Source organism: Caretta caretta, chromosome 11 (genome assembly GCF_965140235.1).
Source record: "Caretta caretta isolate rCarCar2 chromosome 11, rCarCar1.hap1, whole genome shotgun sequence".
Taxonomy (NCBI): Eukaryota; Metazoa; Chordata; order Testudines; family Cheloniidae; genus Caretta; species Caretta caretta.
This window is the reverse complement of record NC_134216.1, coordinates 59,258,906-59,279,488: the sequence shown is the minus strand read 5'-3', so window position 1 is coordinate 59,279,488 and position 20,583 is coordinate 59,258,906. Positions and strand designations below refer to the sequence as shown.

Sequence of the window (20,583 nt, the reverse complement as noted above, 5' to 3'; positions counted from 1 at the left end):
GACGTTCCAGCACTGTCACTGGTGGCAAGAAGGAACTGAGGTGGGGGGAGCCAATGGCGCCCCTTATACCACGCCATGCAGGCACCACTCCAGAGGGCGCCAGAGCCAGTCCCCTACGGATACTGCTAAGGGAAAAACATCCGGCACCGGTGCATGTGGAGAGCACACACACCTACTATGGAATGGACATGAGCAAGCATTCGAAGAAGAATGTTTAGTTTAGAGAAGTATTTTATTTTTGTAGAGTTTGATTTGGAGAATCTTTATATTTCTTCAGTTACTCCAGTTGCCACAAGTGCAAATTAAATGTGAAACTACATACTGTACAGTCATCTACACTCTGAGATGTAACATAGATAACAGATAGCCAAATCCTGCAATTCTTACTCAGAGAAATCTCCCACTGATGTCAATGGCAGTTTTGCCAGAATAAACACTAAAAGACTGAGCCAGGGTTTTGGTTTTATACAATGCCTTTTCTAGTCAAAGCAAGAATAAAACAATCTTTAAATAACATCTCTCATTATTTATTAAGCAGTGCCAATGAGCTAGAAACTGTTCCAGCACCCCTGTCCTCGGCTCTGTATCTCCTTACCGAAGGGAGGTCAATGCAGCCCTACCTTATGTGTGCTCAGATCAGAAGCTAAAACTCACCTCTTTGATGCAGACTTCCCCAAACAGCGATTTCCTTCCACATAAAACAAAACACCCTGAAATCATGGGGAGGTGGAGAGAAGCCCTTTCAAATTCTCTGGTTTGAATATAATTATGGGTATAGCTATGCAGCAATGAGGTAGTATGATTGTAGCCAATGTACACATCCTGGAGCTAGCTTTAATCTTAGATCAAAATTATCTTGGCCATGTCTACACATGCTGTAATTGTAATCATGGTTCCCAATTGCAATGTAGGGATGCACCACATTTGGAGCTTAGATATCATGGTCATAGATGCCTTAGAAATACCTAAGACAGGCAGACAGAGTTAATAGAACTCTTTACCCATCCATACTTTATAGATACCACCGGATGAAAATGTGGCACCAGCTACAACAGCTCAAAGATGTTCATTCACTACAAACTTTACTATGAAACAGAAAGTAATTTTAAAAAGACCATAACGCACCTGATTTCCCTTGTCAGAAGATGAGCACACATCTTCTTTGTCCAGGCAACATTGCCCTGTTCCTCTCAGTTGACAACATGCTGTTTCCTAAAGAAATAATACCCCGTTCTGTAATACTCTAGATACGACTGCATTGAAATGTGATTTCTTTTAAAATACACATTTGCATATATATATATATATATATATATATTTCTACCTACATTAAAGCAGATTTGTCCAGTCACTTGAAACTGGTTCAGGAGCTACCCATGATCCAGGGTGACTATTCTTGCTGTGTCCCCTTTAAAGCACTGCAGGAGGTGGGCCAAGTCCAGCTCCCCTTGAAGTCATTGGAAAAACTCCAGCTGACCTCAGTGAGGGAATCAGACTCCTGAAGCAGATCAGAAGCTGGTGCAAAGGATTATTGAGTGCATTGGAGAAGGACTGTGTGGAAGTGGCTGAAATTGTTCTGCTATGAGAAAGTTGGACAGATTCCTAGTTTATCCTTTTTGTGTTTATAGCTCCGATTGGACTCATGGACAGCTTTGAAGGTAGTGGAAGGGACACAGCTCTGTGACTTGGGTATGATCTCCCAGCCAGGAACAGGCTACGCAGTGTTTTCCTTACCACTGTGTATACCAATGTACAGCTGAGTTTTCAAGGAGGGATGGGCCCAAGATAGGGTGGAGATATGGTCAGTGGAGCGGTGACTATATGGAGGATCTGTAACTATACAGATGTGCAAAGTCACCTGTTGCAGGGGAGAAAACCAAAATATGTTCATTTGATTTCCCCTTTGTTGTTATTCTCCTTGTAACTCAGATATAATACTCTATGTCATCATTGCTGGCCTGGTGATCTCTGGCTTCTCTTAACAGATGAGAAACATGGCACGTTTCAATCAGTTGAGAATAAATGTAAGACACTCACTCAACAGCAAGTCTGGATAATGATTTTTCAGTAGTTATGATATAACACATACAGCACACAGACTGGCTATATCCTAATGGTCTACACTTGCACTGAATAATAATCATAGTTTCAACACAGTCAGTATTTCTGAAAGACAAGCTGGGAGAGGTAGTATCTTTTATTGGACCAACTTCTGTTGGTGAGAGAGACAAGATTATCTGTGGTCACGCAAGACTGGGGCTGAGAGACACTAGTTTGTTGGCAAGGCAACATGTAAACAATTTGCGCCATGATTCTCCAAAGACTTGATTACACACTTAACTTAAAGTGAAACACACACTTAAGATTTGGCATGATTAAAGCCTTATTTATGACAAGAATAAGGGTAGCAGAGACTGTCAAGGCAGATCATAACCATCACAACCACCTACATCTTCAGGCCATGTATTTTGGATGCCTCGAGGCCTGATTTTCTGAGGTCCTGAGCATCTAAAACTCAAGTCAGTGGGAGCTACAAGTGCTCAGCACTGCTTAAAAAGAGACTCCTAAGGGCCCACATTTTCAAAAGAGCAGAAAGCCAGATTTTCAATGGCTCGGCACACCCAATTGGATCCAGATTTTCAAATAAGATCAGCTTCCATTTAGGCACTTAAATAAGGGCCAGGTTTTCCAAAGTGGTCAGCACCCAGTTGCTTTGTGACTCTTATGGCCAGATTTCCAAAAGAGCTGAGCACCAAATGTGGACTTAGTTTTTCTGCAAATCTGGCCAGTTCTCTTTGTGCTTAAATGGGAGCAGAGCAATTCTGAAAAGCTGGCCTTAGTTGGGCTTCCAGAAACTGAACACTCAAAATTAGTGGATACTTTTGAAAATGTTGATCTGTTTGTCTTTCTACCTACCCCTGCAAAAGACTTGTAGGTGTCTATTATTGGTCTGTATCCAGTGCAACGGCACAAATTACCTGAAATAAACAATAATATCATTAATCATAAGGAACAATGGAAGAATAATTATTAATATCAGTACAATTAGAAATGGCCCTGAAGCAAACCCTCACATCTGAACACACCTATACTTGGGGAAATTTGGATCCAAAACCAGACTTGGCTCTTGGTTCTCCAATGGGCTGAACCAGAACCACAGAAGAGTCAAAGCCTCTTGAACAGGGGGAATGCTCTGATTGGGAGCCAAATCCAAGAATTGCAGATCAGGCCCATCTCTAATAATAATGATTTAATTAATGTAATTTATATCACTATAGAAATTATGTAAATCATCCAAGAAGATATACTATGCTATTATTAATGCATCTGGATTTCCTTCAATGAAATCCAAACAAACTCTCTATCTCAGGGTTTTATCCTGACATCCATCACTGTACTATCCGAGCGCCCTCTATGTGAAATCAATAGCAATAGAGAAGTTGCATGGGCACTTCATGAAGCCTCTGGACTCTTCTTTCTTTACAGGGTCACAACTCGGCTTGGGTATATGTTTCTGGGGAGTGGGAAGTTGGTAGAGGTTTGGGACTAAAAAGGGTGTTTGAATTATGAGTGTAACATATGGTGCAAAGGTTTTCTCAATGAGGAAATAAACTCAGTATTTTAATAGGCTAAACCCAGCCATGTCAGTGTGAGCTGTTTTCCTGAGTGAGAAGTGCCTATAGAAATCTGTACCCGGGAGAACTCAGGATTTCATTTTGCTGGCAGGCAGCCCAAGCGAAGGACCTGATTCTCCATGCCACCCAAGTTGTTCAGGAGTCACTCAGCGCTGTTATACTGGTGTAGAACTGGTGCAAGAGCAAAATTGGTCCAATGGGTGGGGTTTTCCAAAGTGCTCAGCATTGACCTAACTCTGCTCCCGATGAAATCAATAAGTGCTTTTGAAAATCCCACCTAGAGTCATTGAGTTTAAGGCCAGAAGGGATAACCTGATCATTGAGTCTGATTTCCTGCATATCACAGGCCACCACCCCTACCCTGTTATCTCTGTGCGGAGCCCATTAAACTGGATTAGAAAAGTATTACGGCTCTCAGGTGACTAAACGTTGTGTCCCACAGGCAGAGAACAGGAGGGAGCAAGGTGCACCATGCCTGAGCCCCCTGCCATGACAGGGAATTGATTTAGTGAGATATAATCAAATATAGTATTTAGGAATCCCACAGACTTTATGTGATTCTGAAATATTTTCCTCTGGTCTTTCAGTCAAATCACATCTTGCATCTTATGTGGCATGTAAAAAACACCCATACTTGGCTTCTTATTTTACCTCCTAAAGTTTACTACTTGTAAAAGTAAACCTACCATCCAGAGCTGCAGTTATCTGCTCCATTGAGGGGTCAGGGTGGTTTCTCAGCAAAGCATACATGGACATCACCATTCCAGGGGTGCAGAAGCCACACTGAGAGCCATGGCACTTGGCCAGCCTTTCCTGGAACAGAACAGAATAGGCCCGGCTTTCAAAATATAGCTTCACTGATTTGCCTTACAGCTATCTACAGATGCATCTTGCTTACAGTGTTAAAGTTAGGAGCTGCAGCATTTGGAATGTTACAGCATTATCACTAAAATGTAAGAGACTGAGTGCAGTTATCTGATTGAAAAAAAAAGGATCACTATAGACTCTCCGTTATCCATGGGCAACCCCAGCAATATCAATGGGGTTCCCAGGTGTAAGTGGGAGCAGAATGGGGACAAGACCTGTCAGCACAGTGATCAGCCTTCTGTAAATTTCTACAGGCATGAAGGACAGAGCACAGAATAGCTAACAAATTAGGGCTTTGGGAGGAGAGAGGAGCACCTAGGGAACATTCCCATAATTTAGGCACTAAGGAAACAAGATTACGCGTGAAAGAGAAAAATCATTTTAAAAAGGTTTTAAAACTTACTAGGGTCAGATTGTGCCTTTAAAGTACAGGCCTGAGTTAGGGGAGGGGGAGCTGCACTAATCCAAGAGAGCGCCCCAAAATACAGAGAGTATGTATGATCCACTGTCTAATCTAATCCTTATCTTCCTAGGTCTTATAGGGATCCATCCCTTAGGAGCATGCAGCTGGCCCAGTGTGCCACCTGGTGCACAGAAAGGAGCAGGGTGATGCTCTCTGCCTTTCCTGAGCCCCTTCTGGTGGGTTAGTTTTCCACATGGCACTAGCTGGGAGCAGTCCGTGTGCTTTGGAGACTGCAATTGTACCTGAGCCCTGCAAATAGCGGGAGCTCCTTATTTACCCAATGCTCTCTCCTGTATGCCCACACAAGGGCCAGTGACAATCTGGCTCTTTACATAGTGCTGTTTTTGTTATAATAATCAGCAGGACCTGCTCATGGTGGACATCCCTTACTCACTTTGGTGTATCATTTTACAGTTCCAGGTTTATCCTGAGGGGGCCTTTTCAGAACTGATTCTCATCTTTTGGGGTATCTTTAGTGCTAGAGAAGAAACTAGGGGTGGGACAACCTCCCCCAGGTCAGAGTTTGGTTTGGCGATTCAGCTGGGAGTTCATCTCTAAGCTGTGATTAGGAAGAGCCAGGATACGGAGCCTGTTTCCTTAGAGCGATTGTCTAGTGCAAAGAACCACCAAACTTGATCACAAGCCAAAACCTCATGGCAGATATGGCCAGAGTATAGGAAAGGAAAGATCCCCAAATCTTGCCCTACCAATTACAGCAGGTTCTCACCTGAATTGGATGAACCCTCGTTTTTTTGCTTCCAACACCTTCCACAGTGGTGACAGCAGAGCCGTGCAGCGAGCATATGGGTAAGAGACAGGAGTTGGCAGGATAATGCCTTGGGAACGTAAAGGAGAATTGTGGCATTTGAAATAGCATAGTACTCTGTGGTGCAGGGCCATGAGGAAGGAAGCACAGGTGGAGATTACATTCAGTCTAGTGGAGAACGGCGGGAGTTAAACAGCATGGTGATGGCTGGGGAAAGTTATGTTTCTGAGAAGCAGTTGTACATAACTCAGCACTCTCGTCTCAATATTGTGTGTATTCTGAACACACACAGGAAACAGAAGTCTCACTTTTAAGGAGTTTTTATTAATTAACTTGTAATACAACATATAGTACAAAAACCCAAGGGCCAGACTCAGACCTGATACTGGTGGGTGCAACTTTACTAAAGGAGCAGAGCTCCCAAAGATGGGGAGAGGCAAAAAGCACAACCCACTGTGAAGCCTGCTATGGCCTACACCATGCAGGGCTAACTTATTGTGTTAGTTACTTTGTACATCACTGAAAACAGTGAGTGTTGAATAAGAACTATGTGAAAATTGACTAAGGATTTATCTAGGGAAACAAATCCTAGTCCAATCCAAGCAAGAGTCCCAACTTTCCAGAAGCTGCTACAAGGGCTGCTGTAACTGCATAAAATAAAGATCCCCCAGTCAAGGAAATATTTGGTTTCCAGTCTCTGAATAAATAAATGTTTCTTGAGCAGGAAGATTTCAAGTTTCTTGAGTGGGATTTAAAGTCACACTTGTAATCGTCCCTTTTGTGTGACTCAGTTTTCCATGCACATAAAACATGTTAAAAGGTAAAGTAAAAAGATTTCAAGTATCTGCCAGGACCCAAGAATATAAACCTAAATTAAAAGAAAAAACAAAACACTCAAACAACTGTCTTCCCAATTAACAATGGTTTTCTATGAACAATAAGTTATAGCTTCCAAGGGTGTGATTTCAAAAGTGCCTCAGTGGGTGCAAAACATACAGAAATTCACTCACTGAGGCATTTGAGAAAATTCCACCCCAAATCTTATCTTAAAGGATACATTATCTTCTTGGAAGTTGGTTCATATGTAGAGATCATCACGGTGCAGGCTCCACAGCCACCTATTCCACAGCTATATTTCGTTCCTGAGAGACGAACTGCAAATGCAGCAGTTAAGGAAGAAAGTTGCTGGTTCTCAATGTTGTTGCTGTGGTGTTTTTCTCTCCCCCCCGGCCAGCCCCGCAAAGTTCCCCTCAATTTACTGGAGCATGCAAAGGTGGAGGAAAATTCCATCTGTTTCATTCAGTGACCAGCCAGCTCCAGAGATTAGATATTAGGTGAATGGCAGCTGGAACTCGAACTGTAAATTCCAACAAGCAGAATATCGCAGCAACCAGGCTGGTCACAGCCACCTACAGTTTATCACATCTGAATTACCAGTAACATCCAGTCCATAATTCCCTTGTAACACCCTGGATTCTCCACTGCCTGAAAGCAATGCCACAACACACAATAGCTTTTACTGTGTTGGCTTTGCTGTTGCTATGATGGGCAAAAGGGCGCCAGAAGAATGTTAAAGTTAGCCAAAACTTCATGGTTTGGGTTCAAGAGATGGCTGAAAGTTAGAAGAGAATGCAGAAATGGGAAACTTGTTCACTCACCCAGTATAAAGCTGTTCTCTAGGGCATATTGTCTATGGCTGCATTCAGTTTAGTTTAGATTACTCTCCCCTAAGTGGTGTTTCTACCACCTCCCTGAGCACCTTTGGTAATTGTTACACACACACCCACACACCCGTTATAAAAGAACGATGTTAGGATTACAAAGACAAGCGCTCAGAAGTTAGGAAATGCCAGAATTAAAGTTGCCTTCAGTTACAGCATTGTTCACCACATCCCCTCTGACCCGTCCCTCTTTCAGCCCTTGGCTCCCTGTCCCAGGCCCGTTTTCCTCACTTAGCCAGTCCCAGTCTTCACTCCTCAGGCTTCCCATCCCAGTCTCTTTGCCCAGCTAGTCCCAGGCTTCCCACTCCAGGCTCCTCATCCAGTCCCTCTCTCTCCCCAATCCTGGCCTCCAGTCTCTCCCTGACCCCAACCGTGATCCTTGTCCCCAGTGGCTCCCAGTCCTAATCTCCCTCCCTGGGCTCCATGTCCAATCTCAGTCTCCCTTGTCACTGGCTCCTTATCCCAGTCTCTTTGCCCAGCCAGTCCCACATCTTTCCCTGCACCCTGATTCCCATTTGATCTCAGTGTTCCCTGTCCAGCCAACTGGCTCCCAGACTCCTGCACCTCTTTCCCTCACTGGCTCCCACACACAGTCTCTTTGCTCAGCCAGTTGCAGTCTCCCCCCACTGCTCCTCATCCCAGTCTCAGTGTCCTTTTCTAGTCATTGCCAGTCTCCCTGTCATCCTAACTCCCAGTTTCCCTCTCCCCTCTTCCACTCTCCAGTCCCAGTTTACATCTGTCCCCTCCCCTCAGGTTTCTTGTCCCAGTCTACTCCCCGTACAGTGCTGACACCTGACCCTTCAGCATTCAAACTGAGCAGTTTCTTCCTCCATGCCAAGGGAAGGAGGGCAGCCATTTAAAGAACAGGAGAGATGGGTTCCCTGCTCTCATCCAAGTGTCCAGATGCAGACCCGGCGCAGCCTACAGCAGCCCAGAGCTGAGATGTAGGGAAAGTCCTTCTGAGGTCCCAACTGGAACATGCTCAGCGTGGATGCAACGTTTGGGAAATTTAAATGCTAAAATCTAAGAAGTCTCTACAGAGCAAATGCAAACTGCAAATTTTCAAATGCTTATGTATTAGCCAAATTTGGGTGGAATTTTGCAAGAATGGCAAAAGACACATCTCTGATGCAAAGGCCATCCTCTGATCAAATGTCAAGTTCTGGCTCCAAAGCATGGGGGCACTAGAACTTCTCAAAGAAAAGGCTGCAAGAATTTTTTAACATGGGCAAACCAATGTATTCTTCTCTAGACTCATTCTCAGAAATGGCAGGCCCATTTTGGCTGAAATTTTACATAAAGTTCTGCCTGAGGCAGACTTCTGATATGGAAAATTTCAGCCCAAATGGTTAAAATTTGGCTAAGTTACAAGCAACTAAAAACTGGGTCTAATAATGGGAAGTATTGGGCAACCTTAATAATAATAAGTGGCACTACCAGTCCTGTCTATAATATCCTTCAGATTCTTGTACATGGTCATCCTGTTATTGCTTGGAAAAATGATATGTATTTTCCCTCTTTAACATCTCTTAAATCAATCCCACCAGACCTCTATGTGTTTGTGTTGCCTTTTTTTGTTTTTGTTTGTAAATTGTCAGTATCTTTCTCTCAATATGGTACCCAGCACTGAACCCAATATTCCAGGAGCAGTCACCAGAGCTCTGTACACGAGGCCCCTCACCACTTTGTTCCTTGATACAAGGCCTCCATATCTGCAGCCTCAAATTGCACTGACCACTTTCTTTTGGTGCCACACCACTCCGCAAAATTTTATATAATTGGCTAGTCTCCTCTCATTCCTAGCTCTTTCAGAGTTACTGATTACCAACTTTGTCTTCCAGTCTGTGTGTGTGTGTTGGACTCACTTGGCTCAGATGTGTTAGACTGCATCTTCCATCTGCATTTGTCAACTTTTTAGATCCCTCTAGGCTCAGGTTAATTCTCATCCACTTTCATATTCCCACTTGTAACTAGCACGTGACCTATAATCGAAGAATGCAGACCATACTTGCAGGATGGGGAACTATTCTGGGAAGCACTGAAAAAGATTTGGTGGTGGTGATGGATAATCAGCTGAACATGAGCTCCTAGTGCAATACAGTGGCCAAAAGGGCTAATCTGATCCTGTTATGAATGAACAGGTGAATCTTGAGTAGGAGTAGAGAGGTTATTTCACCTCTGTATTTGGCATGGTGCAACCGTTGCTGGAATACTGTGTCCAGTTATGGTTCTCACAATTCAAGGATGATGTTGATAACTTGGAGAGGGTTGAGAAGAGCCACAAGAATGATAAAGGATTAGAAAACTTGCCTTATAACGATAGACATAAGTTCTTACAAAGGGAAAACACTAGGGCTGTCAATTAAAAATAATAATCACCAGATCACAAAACAATAACCGCAAAATTAAAAAATATAGTCATGATTAATTGCAGTTTTAATCACACTGTTAAACACTAACAGAATACCCATTTACATTCAGCATGGAAGCATGTCCTCTGGAATGGTGGTCAAAGTATGAAGGGGCATATGAATGTTTAGCATATCTGGCACATAAATACCTTGCAACAGCGCTATGCGAATGCCTGTTCTCACTTTCAGGTGACACTGTAAATAAGAAGCAGGCAGCATTATCTCCCATAAATGTAAACAAACTTGTTTGTCTTACCGATTGGCTGAACAAGAAGTATATGAAATATATTAATATGGAAATTGTAAATGATTGGGAACATGCCAGTGAAAAGATAAAAAATGATTACCTCATGCCCTTCGTCTGCTGTCATTTGCTCCCACAACTGCAGGCTAATGAGCTATTTCTCAGTAGCCTTTAGTGTCATTTCACTCTCTTTCTACCATCTACAGTTTAAGGCTCTGATCTGCAAAGGCATCTGATTCATTTTACGCACCCTGGGGCCAATAAACAGCTGGCATAAATTGCCAGAACTCCACTGACTTCAGTGGAGGATCTGGCTCTATGAGTAGTCCCATTGACATAAAAATAAGCACATGTGAAAGTCTTGGCGGATCAGGGCCTAACTGAATTGCTTGACATTGTAGTAGCTCCTTATTACTTTCCTTAACTATTATATTGTTATTAATTAATAACATTTTGAAAGGATTTTTTTTACAGGTTTTTGGAGCTGTAATGAAGAATTTTGATTGTTTTTGCTAATGAATACATTAAGTTCTATAGAAATGCTTGTATGTACTAAGAAGAAACCTTCTCTGCATATAATTAGCTCAAATATTGCACATGTAGCCCATTGCCTTGCCAGAAATAAATGCAAGATCAGTTGGCTGTTTTCCACGTTGCTTTCTGGCTGCCTTGAGCTCCAAAACACCCCCTTTAACTTGGGAGGGGATGGGGAAGAAAGGGAATGTTAGTCTATTGTAGGATTATACCATTCAAAGGCAACCCCCACCCCAAAAGGATACGTCCCTTTCTCAGGTAAAACAGCAGCAATTTTTCAGGGTCTGCATTTTGCTCTATTATCTGCAGTAGGAAGTGAAATAAGAGATTATACATTATTGAGATGTATTGCAATTTTCCCATTGGGATTACCTGGCCTTTCTGAAATGCTTTGACTGGGTATTAATATTAATATTAATGTTTGTGTTATGGCATGTTCCTTTCATTTGATCATAATCTGTAGACATGTGAATGTATTTGACAACAGCAAACTCAGTCTTGTATTGACAGCTAAAGAAGTAATAAAAATAACTATGTTCCAGGAGCACTAGAAGGTTCACAGTGAGGTGAAGGTGAGCAGTAACAGAGGCTTGTGAAAGGGCACATGAAGACAAGAACCCTTGAGCCTGATCCTGCAATTGATTATACCAGTGTAAATCAGGAGTAGCTCCACTTCAGTCAAAAGAGGTACAATTGTGTAAAGAAAATGGGGGTGAGAACAGAATCAGGGCCCATATTTTCAAAGCCATAGAGTTGTGCAGGTAAAGGACACAGTTTGGGGCTCTTTTGCTCGCCTCACTCCATAGAGGTTGTCAAGGTTCCTCCCCCACTCTGAACTCTAGGGTACAGATGTGGGGACCTGCATGAAAAACCTCCTAAGCTTATCTTTACCAGCTTAGGTCAAAACTTCCCCAAGGTACAAAATATTACACCCGTTGTCCTTGGACTGGCCGCTACCACCACCAAACTAATACTGGTTACTGGGGAAGAGCTGTTTGGACGCGTCCTTCCCCCCAAAATACTTCCCAAAACCTTGCACCCCACTTCCTGGACAAGGTTTGGTAAAAAGCCTCACCAATTTGCCTAGGTGACTACAGACCCAGACCCTTGGATCTTAAGAACAATGAACAATCCTCCCAACACTTGCACCCCCCCCCTTTCCTGGGAAATGTTGGATAAAAAAGCCTCACCAATTTGCATAGGTGACCACAGACCCAAACCCTTGGATCTGAGAACAATGAAAAAGCATTCAGTTTTTACAAGAAAACTTTTAATAAAAAATAGAAGCAAATAGAAATAAAGAAATCCCCCCTGTGAAATCAGGATGGTAGATATCTTACAGGGTAATTAGATTCAAAAACATAGAGAACCCCTCTAGGCAAAACCTTAAGTTACAAAAAAGATACACAGATAGAAATAGTTATTCTATTCAGCACAATTCTTTTCTCAGCCATTTAAAGAAATCATAATCTAACACATGCCTAGCTAGATTACTTACTAAAAGTTCTAAGACTCCATTCCTGTTCTGTCCCTGGCAAAAGCAGCATACAGACAGACACAGACCCTTTGTTTCTCTCCCTCCTCCCAGCTTTTGAAAGTATCTTGTCTCCTCATTGGTCATTTTGGTCAGGTGCCAGCGAGGTTACCTTTAGCTTCTTAACCCTTTACAGGTGAGAGGAGCTTTCCCCTGGCCAGGAGGGATTTCAAAGGGGTTTACCCTTCCCTTTATATTTATGATAGAGGTACTGTAATGAGGCCAAGCTTAGCCCCTTCCTCCTCAGAGACGCTGCAGCAGGAAGATGGAGGAAATTCTCAATACATGGAGAGCAGGAAGGGGACCTGTTAAACCAACCTGTTTTAAGTTTAATAAATTTCATTTTTGATTTTCAGGGGCTCCATTAGCTGAGCAACAGGTCTGTCTGAAGGATGTGGCCACTGCAATGACATGCCCCATCATGCTGGAAACCTAGTACTAATGAGAACCAAGTACGGAATGATGGATGGGTGGGAGGCAACATGGGACTCACTGGAGAATGACTAGCTTGTCCTGGGGCATTTAAAGGCATCACGACAAAATCTCAACTTTACCGTGGTATGGAGCAGCTGGTATTTCAGAGGGGAAGGGTTTCTTGGGCTTTCCGCTTTTAATGACCATGCACAGGTGGAATACTTTCCCTTTTTATGAAGAGGAAATAAGACTGGATACAAAAGATAAAGCTACACTGCACACTAAGGCCAGGCTCTGACTCAGGTTTGGGCTCAACACCCATTTCTGCCCGTGCACAAAGCACTCAGATCAGCAGGCTCTCACGAACCGGCTACTAGGACCTTGCTGGGGGTCGGGGGAGGGGGCGGTGGGTCAGAGCACGAGTCCTGCTGTGACTTGGGTCCAAGCCCTGACATTTTACAATGAGAACAGAGCTCAAGCCACAGACCTGAGTCAGAAGGTCTGTGCAGTGCAGTATGAACACACTGGCATGGACACCCAGCTCTAGCAATTGTAAGCCCAGGTTTACAATGCAGTGTGGACACTCACGCATGGGCTTGGAAACACAAAGTTCACCAGCCTGGGTCCCACAAACCTGGGTTTACAATGCAGCGTAGACAAACCAAAAAGGGCAAATTTTGCTATTGAACCAGCATAAATCGGGATAGTTATAGGGTAAGACACTAGAACGTGGCCCACATAGCCTTTCTGAAGTATACTTTTACAATCATATAGTATACAGATAGCAGATAAAAACAAAAAGCAAAAATTTCCTCTTTTTTTGGCCTGAAACAGGGACGGGGGGGAAAAGGACATCTTCATGAAAGCATTCTCTGGACAAATTGTTCTCAAAGAAAACACAGACAACATTTTAAAGAAAGAATGAAGTTTTTCCAGTTCAGGCCAGCATCTATTTTTGGATGGAGGCATTTATAAAAAGGAACTTTTAATGACATAACTCGGGGGCGAAAAGAAAAGGTGAGAAAACAAATGCCTGTAAAAATGAAGTATTAGGTTTCCGCTGGCACTCACGGTTGAGTACAGAGGCGAGTAAAGAGTCTATTTCCTCTGACTGCATTTTTAAAAAAAATTACAGTAATAGCAGGGGATCCTCTTGCTATTGCCTTATTTTCTCCAAATGCAGCAAGTTACTGATCTTGATAGCTTTAGTTAATTGCTACATTAATTATAACAGTTCAGTGAAATAACAGGTCACTGGTGCTACATAATATTCTCAGTACATCTAGGTAGATAGAAAATATTTCTCCAAATGAATCTCTTTGTGTTACTAATTACTGTAGAACTGAGATTTGCAGCTCCACCTAGATTTGGAAACTCAACAGTCATTCATTTTAAGGGGAAATTGAGCATGCAAATTCCTTAGATAGTTTTGAAACTCTTAATCCAGAAACAAAACAACAAAGAGGTCTACTGTCCCAGTTTATGGCTACTGCCATTTATCAGAGAGTAAAGACAGCAGCAGAGATGAATCCCAGTTTGTAATATCTGAAATGCTATAGGAAGATCCCAGGTAACAAGGGATGTTCAAAGTTAATACATTTACTCTGGCTCGCCCCACAAATGAGCTGTGCTCCCCTAGTGCATCATTCTCCCAGAAACATTAAAGCACCTCCCTCCAAAAACAAAACACCAAAAGTCTTACCTTCCTGCCATTCACAAAAAATACGAGTGCATCTGACTGTGTGGCGCAAGCCATTATGTGGCATAAAAGCGCAGCTTGAAAATTAAAGAGGAAGATGTTAAACACCAGCAAGAAATCAATGGACACAAGTGTAATTTCAACACCCAACTAAACTTTGTTCGGTGCCCCACAGACATAAAGGCATTAACCTGGATGGGTGAGGAGGAGCCAAGGTGGAGTGTAGGCTAAAATGAACCAATTAGGTCCTTTTCCCCGCCTTATCTGTCATGTACCAAGATTTAGGAAGAATGTGGAGACCTGTGCCTTCAGAAACAATGCACATACTTGTCTTCCCTGCGTGAACCATACTGTAAGATGAAGAGCCACAAGACATACGTTATTTTTCCTAGACAATCCCAGGAATTTTGCAAATGGGAAGCACTAAACTAAGCACCTATATGGTCTAGAACAGGGGTTCTCAACTTCTTTCTTTCTGAGGCCCCCCAATATGCTATAAAAACTCCAGGGCCCAGCGGGGGCAAGGAGGAACACGCTCTGGGCTTCTGGCTTCAGCCACTGTGGGTGGGGGGAAAGACTCGGGGCTTTAGCTCTGTGGGGCTGGGGACTTGGGGCTTCTGCCCTGCAGGGTGCTGAGGCTCTGAGAAGGGGAGGAAAGGGGGCTCAGGCTTCCATCCCACAGGGCTGGGGCTCAGGGATTTAGTCCCACAGGAGCAACAGGGTGCCTGGCTTCAGCCCTGCAGTTCCGCTCCTAGTTTCAGCCCTGCGAGAGGGCTTCAGCCAGTTCAACTCCTGGTTTCTGCCCCATGGAGGTGCCTGGACTTGGGGTGCTGGGTTTCAGCCCCATGGGGGCACTAGGTTCAAGGCTTTAGTCCTGTGGGGAGCATTGGGGTGCCAGGCTTCAGCCATGGGGCCCTGCCACTCCCTGAAACTGGCTTGTGGCCCCTTGAGGGGCTGTGGACCTCTGGTGGAGAACCGCTGGTCTAGAAGGAGATACTAGGGCAAACACTCCTCTCAGGTGGCTTGATCTGGATATATACTGATGTAACCCATCTCATATTTTGATCCACCCAAGATATAAGACCACAGTTTGCAGAGCAGATGTTTGGGTTCTGCCTCGTTGCACTGCAGTTGATGCACAAAGTTAATTACTTATTAAAAAGTGATCCCAAGGGAATTTGCAGTTGATTTTCAAAAGCAGTGAATGATCCATTTTTGTATGTCACATTGATTAAAATGCAACATAGATGTGTCCATCTTAATTTATTTACCTTTTAAATGTACCAGCCCAGGCTTGCAAGGTGCTAAGCATGCTCAAATCTTTCATCACTTTCCCCATATTTGGGAAGGAAAATGCTTCTAGGCAGCCACTCTTCATATTCACATTTTAGCTCCCAGATCCCCAAATAAATATCAATGTTAGCATCTGGGCACAGCTGTGGTATCTGTGACAGTGTGTATGTGGGGAATGGGGGTGTACAAGAGAAAGTGCCAAATAGCAACTTCTTCAGTGGGTCATTTTTTACCAGGCTACTTTGCTGCCTGGAGTTAATGGCTATTGGTTTGTTTAGCGTTGGTCACAGTCCTTAAAATTCTGGGCAATCTCTGGTTGAGAGATTTCCCTCTCATGGCAGGTAAAATTAGATAGCTGATGATTGCTGTTTGTTCCTGGGGATAAGTACCTCAGAAGGTCACTAGGGCTGCCCCCCTTGAAGGTTCCCACCTCTGGAAATCACTCCTCTTGATGATCTGCTGATCCTAAGTCTAACAAACTTCAGTGCATGCTGCACAGTGCTTACTTTTGATCTGATATTGATTGCTGTTATTTCGTGACACAAGATGGTGGGTCACAGTGGTAACAATGCTCACTGTGGACGGTGATGTGTGATGCACGGCTATTTAACTGTGGAAAATAAGCACCTAGCTCCTATGGCTACAGAAGCTATACAAAATCTGCTAGTTGACAGCCCTAGAATCTGAAGCCTAGAGCCTGCACAGGGGAATGCACACTGAGACTACTAACAAGGGCATCACTTAGGGCCCAACCTAGCTCCCACCAGGAGTCTCTCCCTTCAGTGGGATCTACAATGGGTCATTAATGACAATTGTTTTTTGCGATGGGGACACCTATCTGCACAGACCTCACACCTGCCAGGTTACTCTGGGCCAAGGCACGAAAAGAGTTACTGCAATTGGCCTGAAGTCTATTTACCTTTCAGCAGTATTAAAAAATAAACAAAGCAAGAAAAACCCCAACAAGTTGAGTTTTCTTCCCCATACTAGTTCTGCAGATAGTATGTTTCATGACATCCTATATTACCAATGTATCACCTGTCAGTGTGATTAATCTCCACTTGTTCTTCTCAATTACAGCCTGGCCTGTTGACAATATGGGAGGGGCCAGAGAGGTTTCAGTCAAAAGAAAAACATGTTATAGTAGCATGTGCAGACTTTGACCCTCAGACAACCAAAAAAAAATGTACATCTGTATTGAAGCTGGATGGAACCTTTATTAATAATGTTTACCAAGTACTAAAAATCAGACAAGGTGATCCAGCCCTGGAGGAAGGACAATGCAGTTCTAGGACATGATTCAGCCCAGGAAATCAAACAGCACACTCCTGCGTTTGCAGGGACATCCGTACCAGTGTCAGCACTGCCCTCTGTCAAGGGTTCTGCCGGGGGGGGGGGGGGGCAGGTGTGCGCACGCGTGCAGATTTAAACTCTGCCTGGGCTCTTTGCAGGAACTCTGCTGATTGAGGCTGCTCAGAAGATGAACTGTTCAGTGCTTCTCACAGGTGCTCTGGCCACATCCCTACCTGGCTTTCTGGGATTTGCCAGCTGGCTTCAGGCTCCTGCTACAGTGAGTAGCATCTGCTACTGTGAACTCCCTTCTGCTGATGGGGGCCTGCAGCCTGGTGTCAGAGCCCACAGAATGAGCCAAGACTAGAATCTTTTGTAGCAGAAAGAAGATGGCATTGCATTTATGATTAATCTGTTTTACTGAAGTTTCACAGGATATATAAAAGCCAAGTGAATATCAATAAAGGGCAGCAAAGGAAGCAGTGATGCTCTCATACAGGATATAGAAACTTCATATAAAAACAGATTTAAAAATACAAAAATCCTAGTCTAACTGCAAGTGCTAAAATTATTAAGCTATGAGCCTGACTTCAGTCACAGGCATGATATCTGACAAAAGGAGGAGGAAATACTTTGGGTGGCAACTGGAGAAGAAATGATGGTGCAATAATCAGCATGGGTGTGTGAAACAAAAACCTGAGCAAAGTAGATGGCTCGGGGCAATCTGCTCTTTAGCAAGGTGTAGGACATAGTAAAGAAAACTCACTGAGAGACTGGAGGTGCAGTCTTTGGTTATTAGTACCATATGGTAAAGAATTATTGGAGTACAGCATATGGAAGCTACAAAGCAAACATTTAAATTACTCCCTCCTTCCATTCTCCCAAAAGAATCAACCATGATTATCCAGATGAAACCAGGACATCTGGCAACTAATGACTCACCTGCACAATACAGTAAATATTGTATATTAGAGATAGATCCCAAACTGAAGCCCCAAACCTTGGAATGTTCAGAATCTGCATCTCAACTTCAAGGCCCTAGAAAGTGCAAAGCCAAAATTCTAGATCTCTTCAACCTTGGGGATGGGTGCCAAAATCTGGCAGGGATTTTGTGGTCATGTCCTCCCATAGTATATTTATTAACTTCAGTAATCAGTGTTATTTGCTGGTCTTGCCTGAGAATGTAAGAATATATGTTAGCCCATAGAATATACCTTATTTAGCAGCTAATACATGAAAGCACAGTAGAGCTTTTTTCTTTCCAATCTCGTCAAACTAGTGCTTCTCTGGGTGCAGTTCTAATCACCACACCCAGAAAATTGATAATCTTTGTGAAACATCTTCTAATCTTACTTTATATCCATCTTCCCTGCTGAGATTAAAAGAGTATCAGCAATTAAAGAGCTATCCTCACCTGCATTCTGATTGTTCCAATATCATCCTGAGCTGTTGTGCACAATGGCATTGTTCTGAACTACTTTCCAGAGACAATCCAAAGCCCAGTGAAGTCAATGGAAGTTGTTCCATAGGTTCAATGGGCCCTTTGGATCAAATCATGAGAAAATAAAAGGGTCTCCAAGGGAAACCGTAGCAAAGTCACCATTAAGATTTCTTGGGCCAAATTCTTCTCTTTTACAATCACCCTAATGGCTTCAGTTATACCAATGCAACATCAGTGGAGTTGCATCGGTATCACAAAGAAGAATTAGATGCTTGTCTCCTCCCAGTTGTTTTTAGCACACAGGTGTTAGCACCAACACAGAGCAGCTTGTGTGTATGAAATCACACATTGCTGCATCAAGTTTGTGATCAAAAAGGTAATTATTGTGACCACTTAGGTCTGATCCTGCCATGGGATCCATGCATGGCGATCTTATTGCAGAATTGAAGCCTAAATTAGCATCTTATTTGAAGCCTCTCAGAAATCAAATTCTGTACTGGATTGTTAAAGTGTTTTACTGAAACTACCTTGACACATCATTATAGCTCCCTTCTCCCACAGCTACATTTTAGTTGGGGTCTCTGGATCAGTGATGGGTACTCCTCCAAATGTCTGGCTTAGTGCAATTTGTCAAGACATGCTTTAAAATGGGAAAGCTACTTGCACTCTTTAGGTTCAATTTATGTTTCTGTGCACAGTTATTACTAACAACGGGGCTACTTACAGGACTAAGGATGACTTTTGACGAAAGGATCAGGCCTCAAAGCATCAAATAATGACAGAATGGGAGTGAACAGTGATATGCCATTTTATCTGGCCTCTTATGGGAACCCCATCTGCCGCTTATTTTAATTTTCATGGGCACAAGAATGATCATAAGAAAAATATTTGTTTTACATAAACTATTAATATACGGCATTTATAGAACCATAAGAAGTCAGCAAGGGCCAGCTTTTTAAACATCTGTAGGTGCCTAAAGATGCAGATCGGTGCCTAGTGGGATTTTCAAACTCTAAGCAGGTGAGGTGCCTAACTCCCATTGATTTTAATATGATTTAGGCATCTAATCTACATAGGCACTTTCGTAAAGCTTAAATGTCTTTAAAACGCTGACCCGAAGCTGAATATTGGGATGCAAACGGATCTCTCAGGAATATTAGTGCACTTATTTTTGGTTCACTCAACCCTAGCATCCCATCCCCAATGCACTCTTAGCTCAACACAGCACAGGCTCTTGCATCTCATTACCTCAGTGAGCCTAGCTATGTTATTTAGAGATAAATTTGAATTCCATTGTTCTGAAAAATCCTAAGGGAAAAAAAAAGTCTGGATTTTGCACCATTGTTAACGTGATCGTTAATTCCTCCGTAGTGGCAATTTAAGATGATCAGAGAAAATGTTTAGGTAGCTGGATCTTATTGCATAAACCTCTTTCAATCTATTTAGAGGTTTCTAGAAGTAAAATGTAGTAGTGCAACTAAATATATGCTGAAAATTCAGGTGTGAGAATGGGCTGAAGCAGTAATGCTCATTATTCAGTCGCCGGAGGGTAGATTTTGAATTAAAATATGTTTGTTGATTAAATGAGCCCCCACCCTCAAACAAATCAGTACCACTGAGTTCATTCAGGCTTTGTGCACGGTTCTGTTTGCCATTCATATGGAGATGGCCCAAGGAACGAAGGACTCCGGTTCATCTTTCGCACTCTAGGAGAATGAATAAGAGGGGAAAGAAGTGATTCTGTTAATGGTATTCACTTAGAAAGAAGTCACTACAGCTATTCATAAAAACTACTCTGCATATTTCAGTGCCTCTCACAGGTGGCCCCTACTAGATCTTCTACAGCTTCCATTAATTATGGATCAAACAAGGTCTACTGGGTAGGGCATTCTACAGAAGGCAGGCAAACCCATACAAGTGGTGCTGGTAGGTCCCAAAGCAGCATGGAAGAATAGGGTCTGTGTCAATTGGCCCTCACCTATGGCAAAGCTCCCGAGATGTTCATTGACATTAGTAGACTGACAAATCTGGGGGCTGATCTGCCCTGCAATTCTGGTGCCCTGCCACTGCTTAGGGAAATACTAGGCAAGAACGCTGAGTGGGAACTCAGTCTCCATCTTCCACATGGAGAAAATCTGGCCCACTAGTATTTCAATAGTAGCACAGATGTGCATGGCATTTCACAGTAATGTAGATGTCAAGGATTCTGCATCAAAGAGCTTATGATTTAAATTAGACAATGGTGGGGGTGGGTATAATGATAGCAGACAA

The 20,583-nt window shown here is 43.1% G+C and overlaps 2 protein-coding genes across 10 annotated transcripts in view; both read right to left on the bottom strand.

Moving 5' to 3' along the window:
* The window catches only part of LOC125644845 (aldehyde oxidase 2-like), a 113,223-nt gene extending 96,573 nt beyond the window's left edge, over nucleotides 1-16,650 (bottom strand). For 3 of the 7 annotated variants that reach the window (XM_075118058.1, XM_075118057.1, XM_075118059.1), the window contains exons 1-6: nucleotides 10,887-11,629; nucleotides 6,789-6,885; nucleotides 5,693-5,801; nucleotides 4,322-4,448; nucleotides 2,917-2,978; nucleotides 1,126-1,212 (exon numbers count right to left, since the gene is read on the bottom strand). In XM_075118058.1, coding sequence (XP_074974159.1) covers nucleotides 1,126-1,212; nucleotides 2,917-2,978; nucleotides 4,322-4,448; nucleotides 5,693-5,801; nucleotides 6,789-6,885; nucleotides 10,887-11,004 — 600 coding nt within the window. In that variant the 5' untranslated portion in view covers nucleotides 11,005-11,629. Of the gene's footprint in view, nucleotides 1-1,125; nucleotides 1,213-2,916; nucleotides 2,979-4,321; nucleotides 4,449-5,692; nucleotides 5,802-6,788; nucleotides 6,886-10,886; nucleotides 11,630-14,291 lie in introns of those variants that run through there. The other 4 variants (XM_075118055.1, XM_075118054.1, XM_075118056.1 and 1 more) reach the window with 4 other exon arrangements.
* Nucleotides 16,651-16,778: 128 nt separating this feature from the next.
* LOC125644844 (aldehyde oxidase 1-like) overlaps nucleotides 16,779-20,583 on the bottom strand; it is an 81,970-nt gene continuing 78,165 nt past the window's right edge. For all 3 annotated transcript variants that reach the window (XM_075118062.1, XM_075118060.1, XM_075118061.1), the window contains one exon: nucleotides 16,779-20,018. In XM_075118062.1, the coding sequence (XP_074974163.1) occupies nucleotides 19,968-20,018 (51 nt within the window). In that variant the 3' untranslated portion in view covers nucleotides 16,779-19,967. The remainder of the gene's footprint in view (nucleotides 20,019-20,583) is intronic.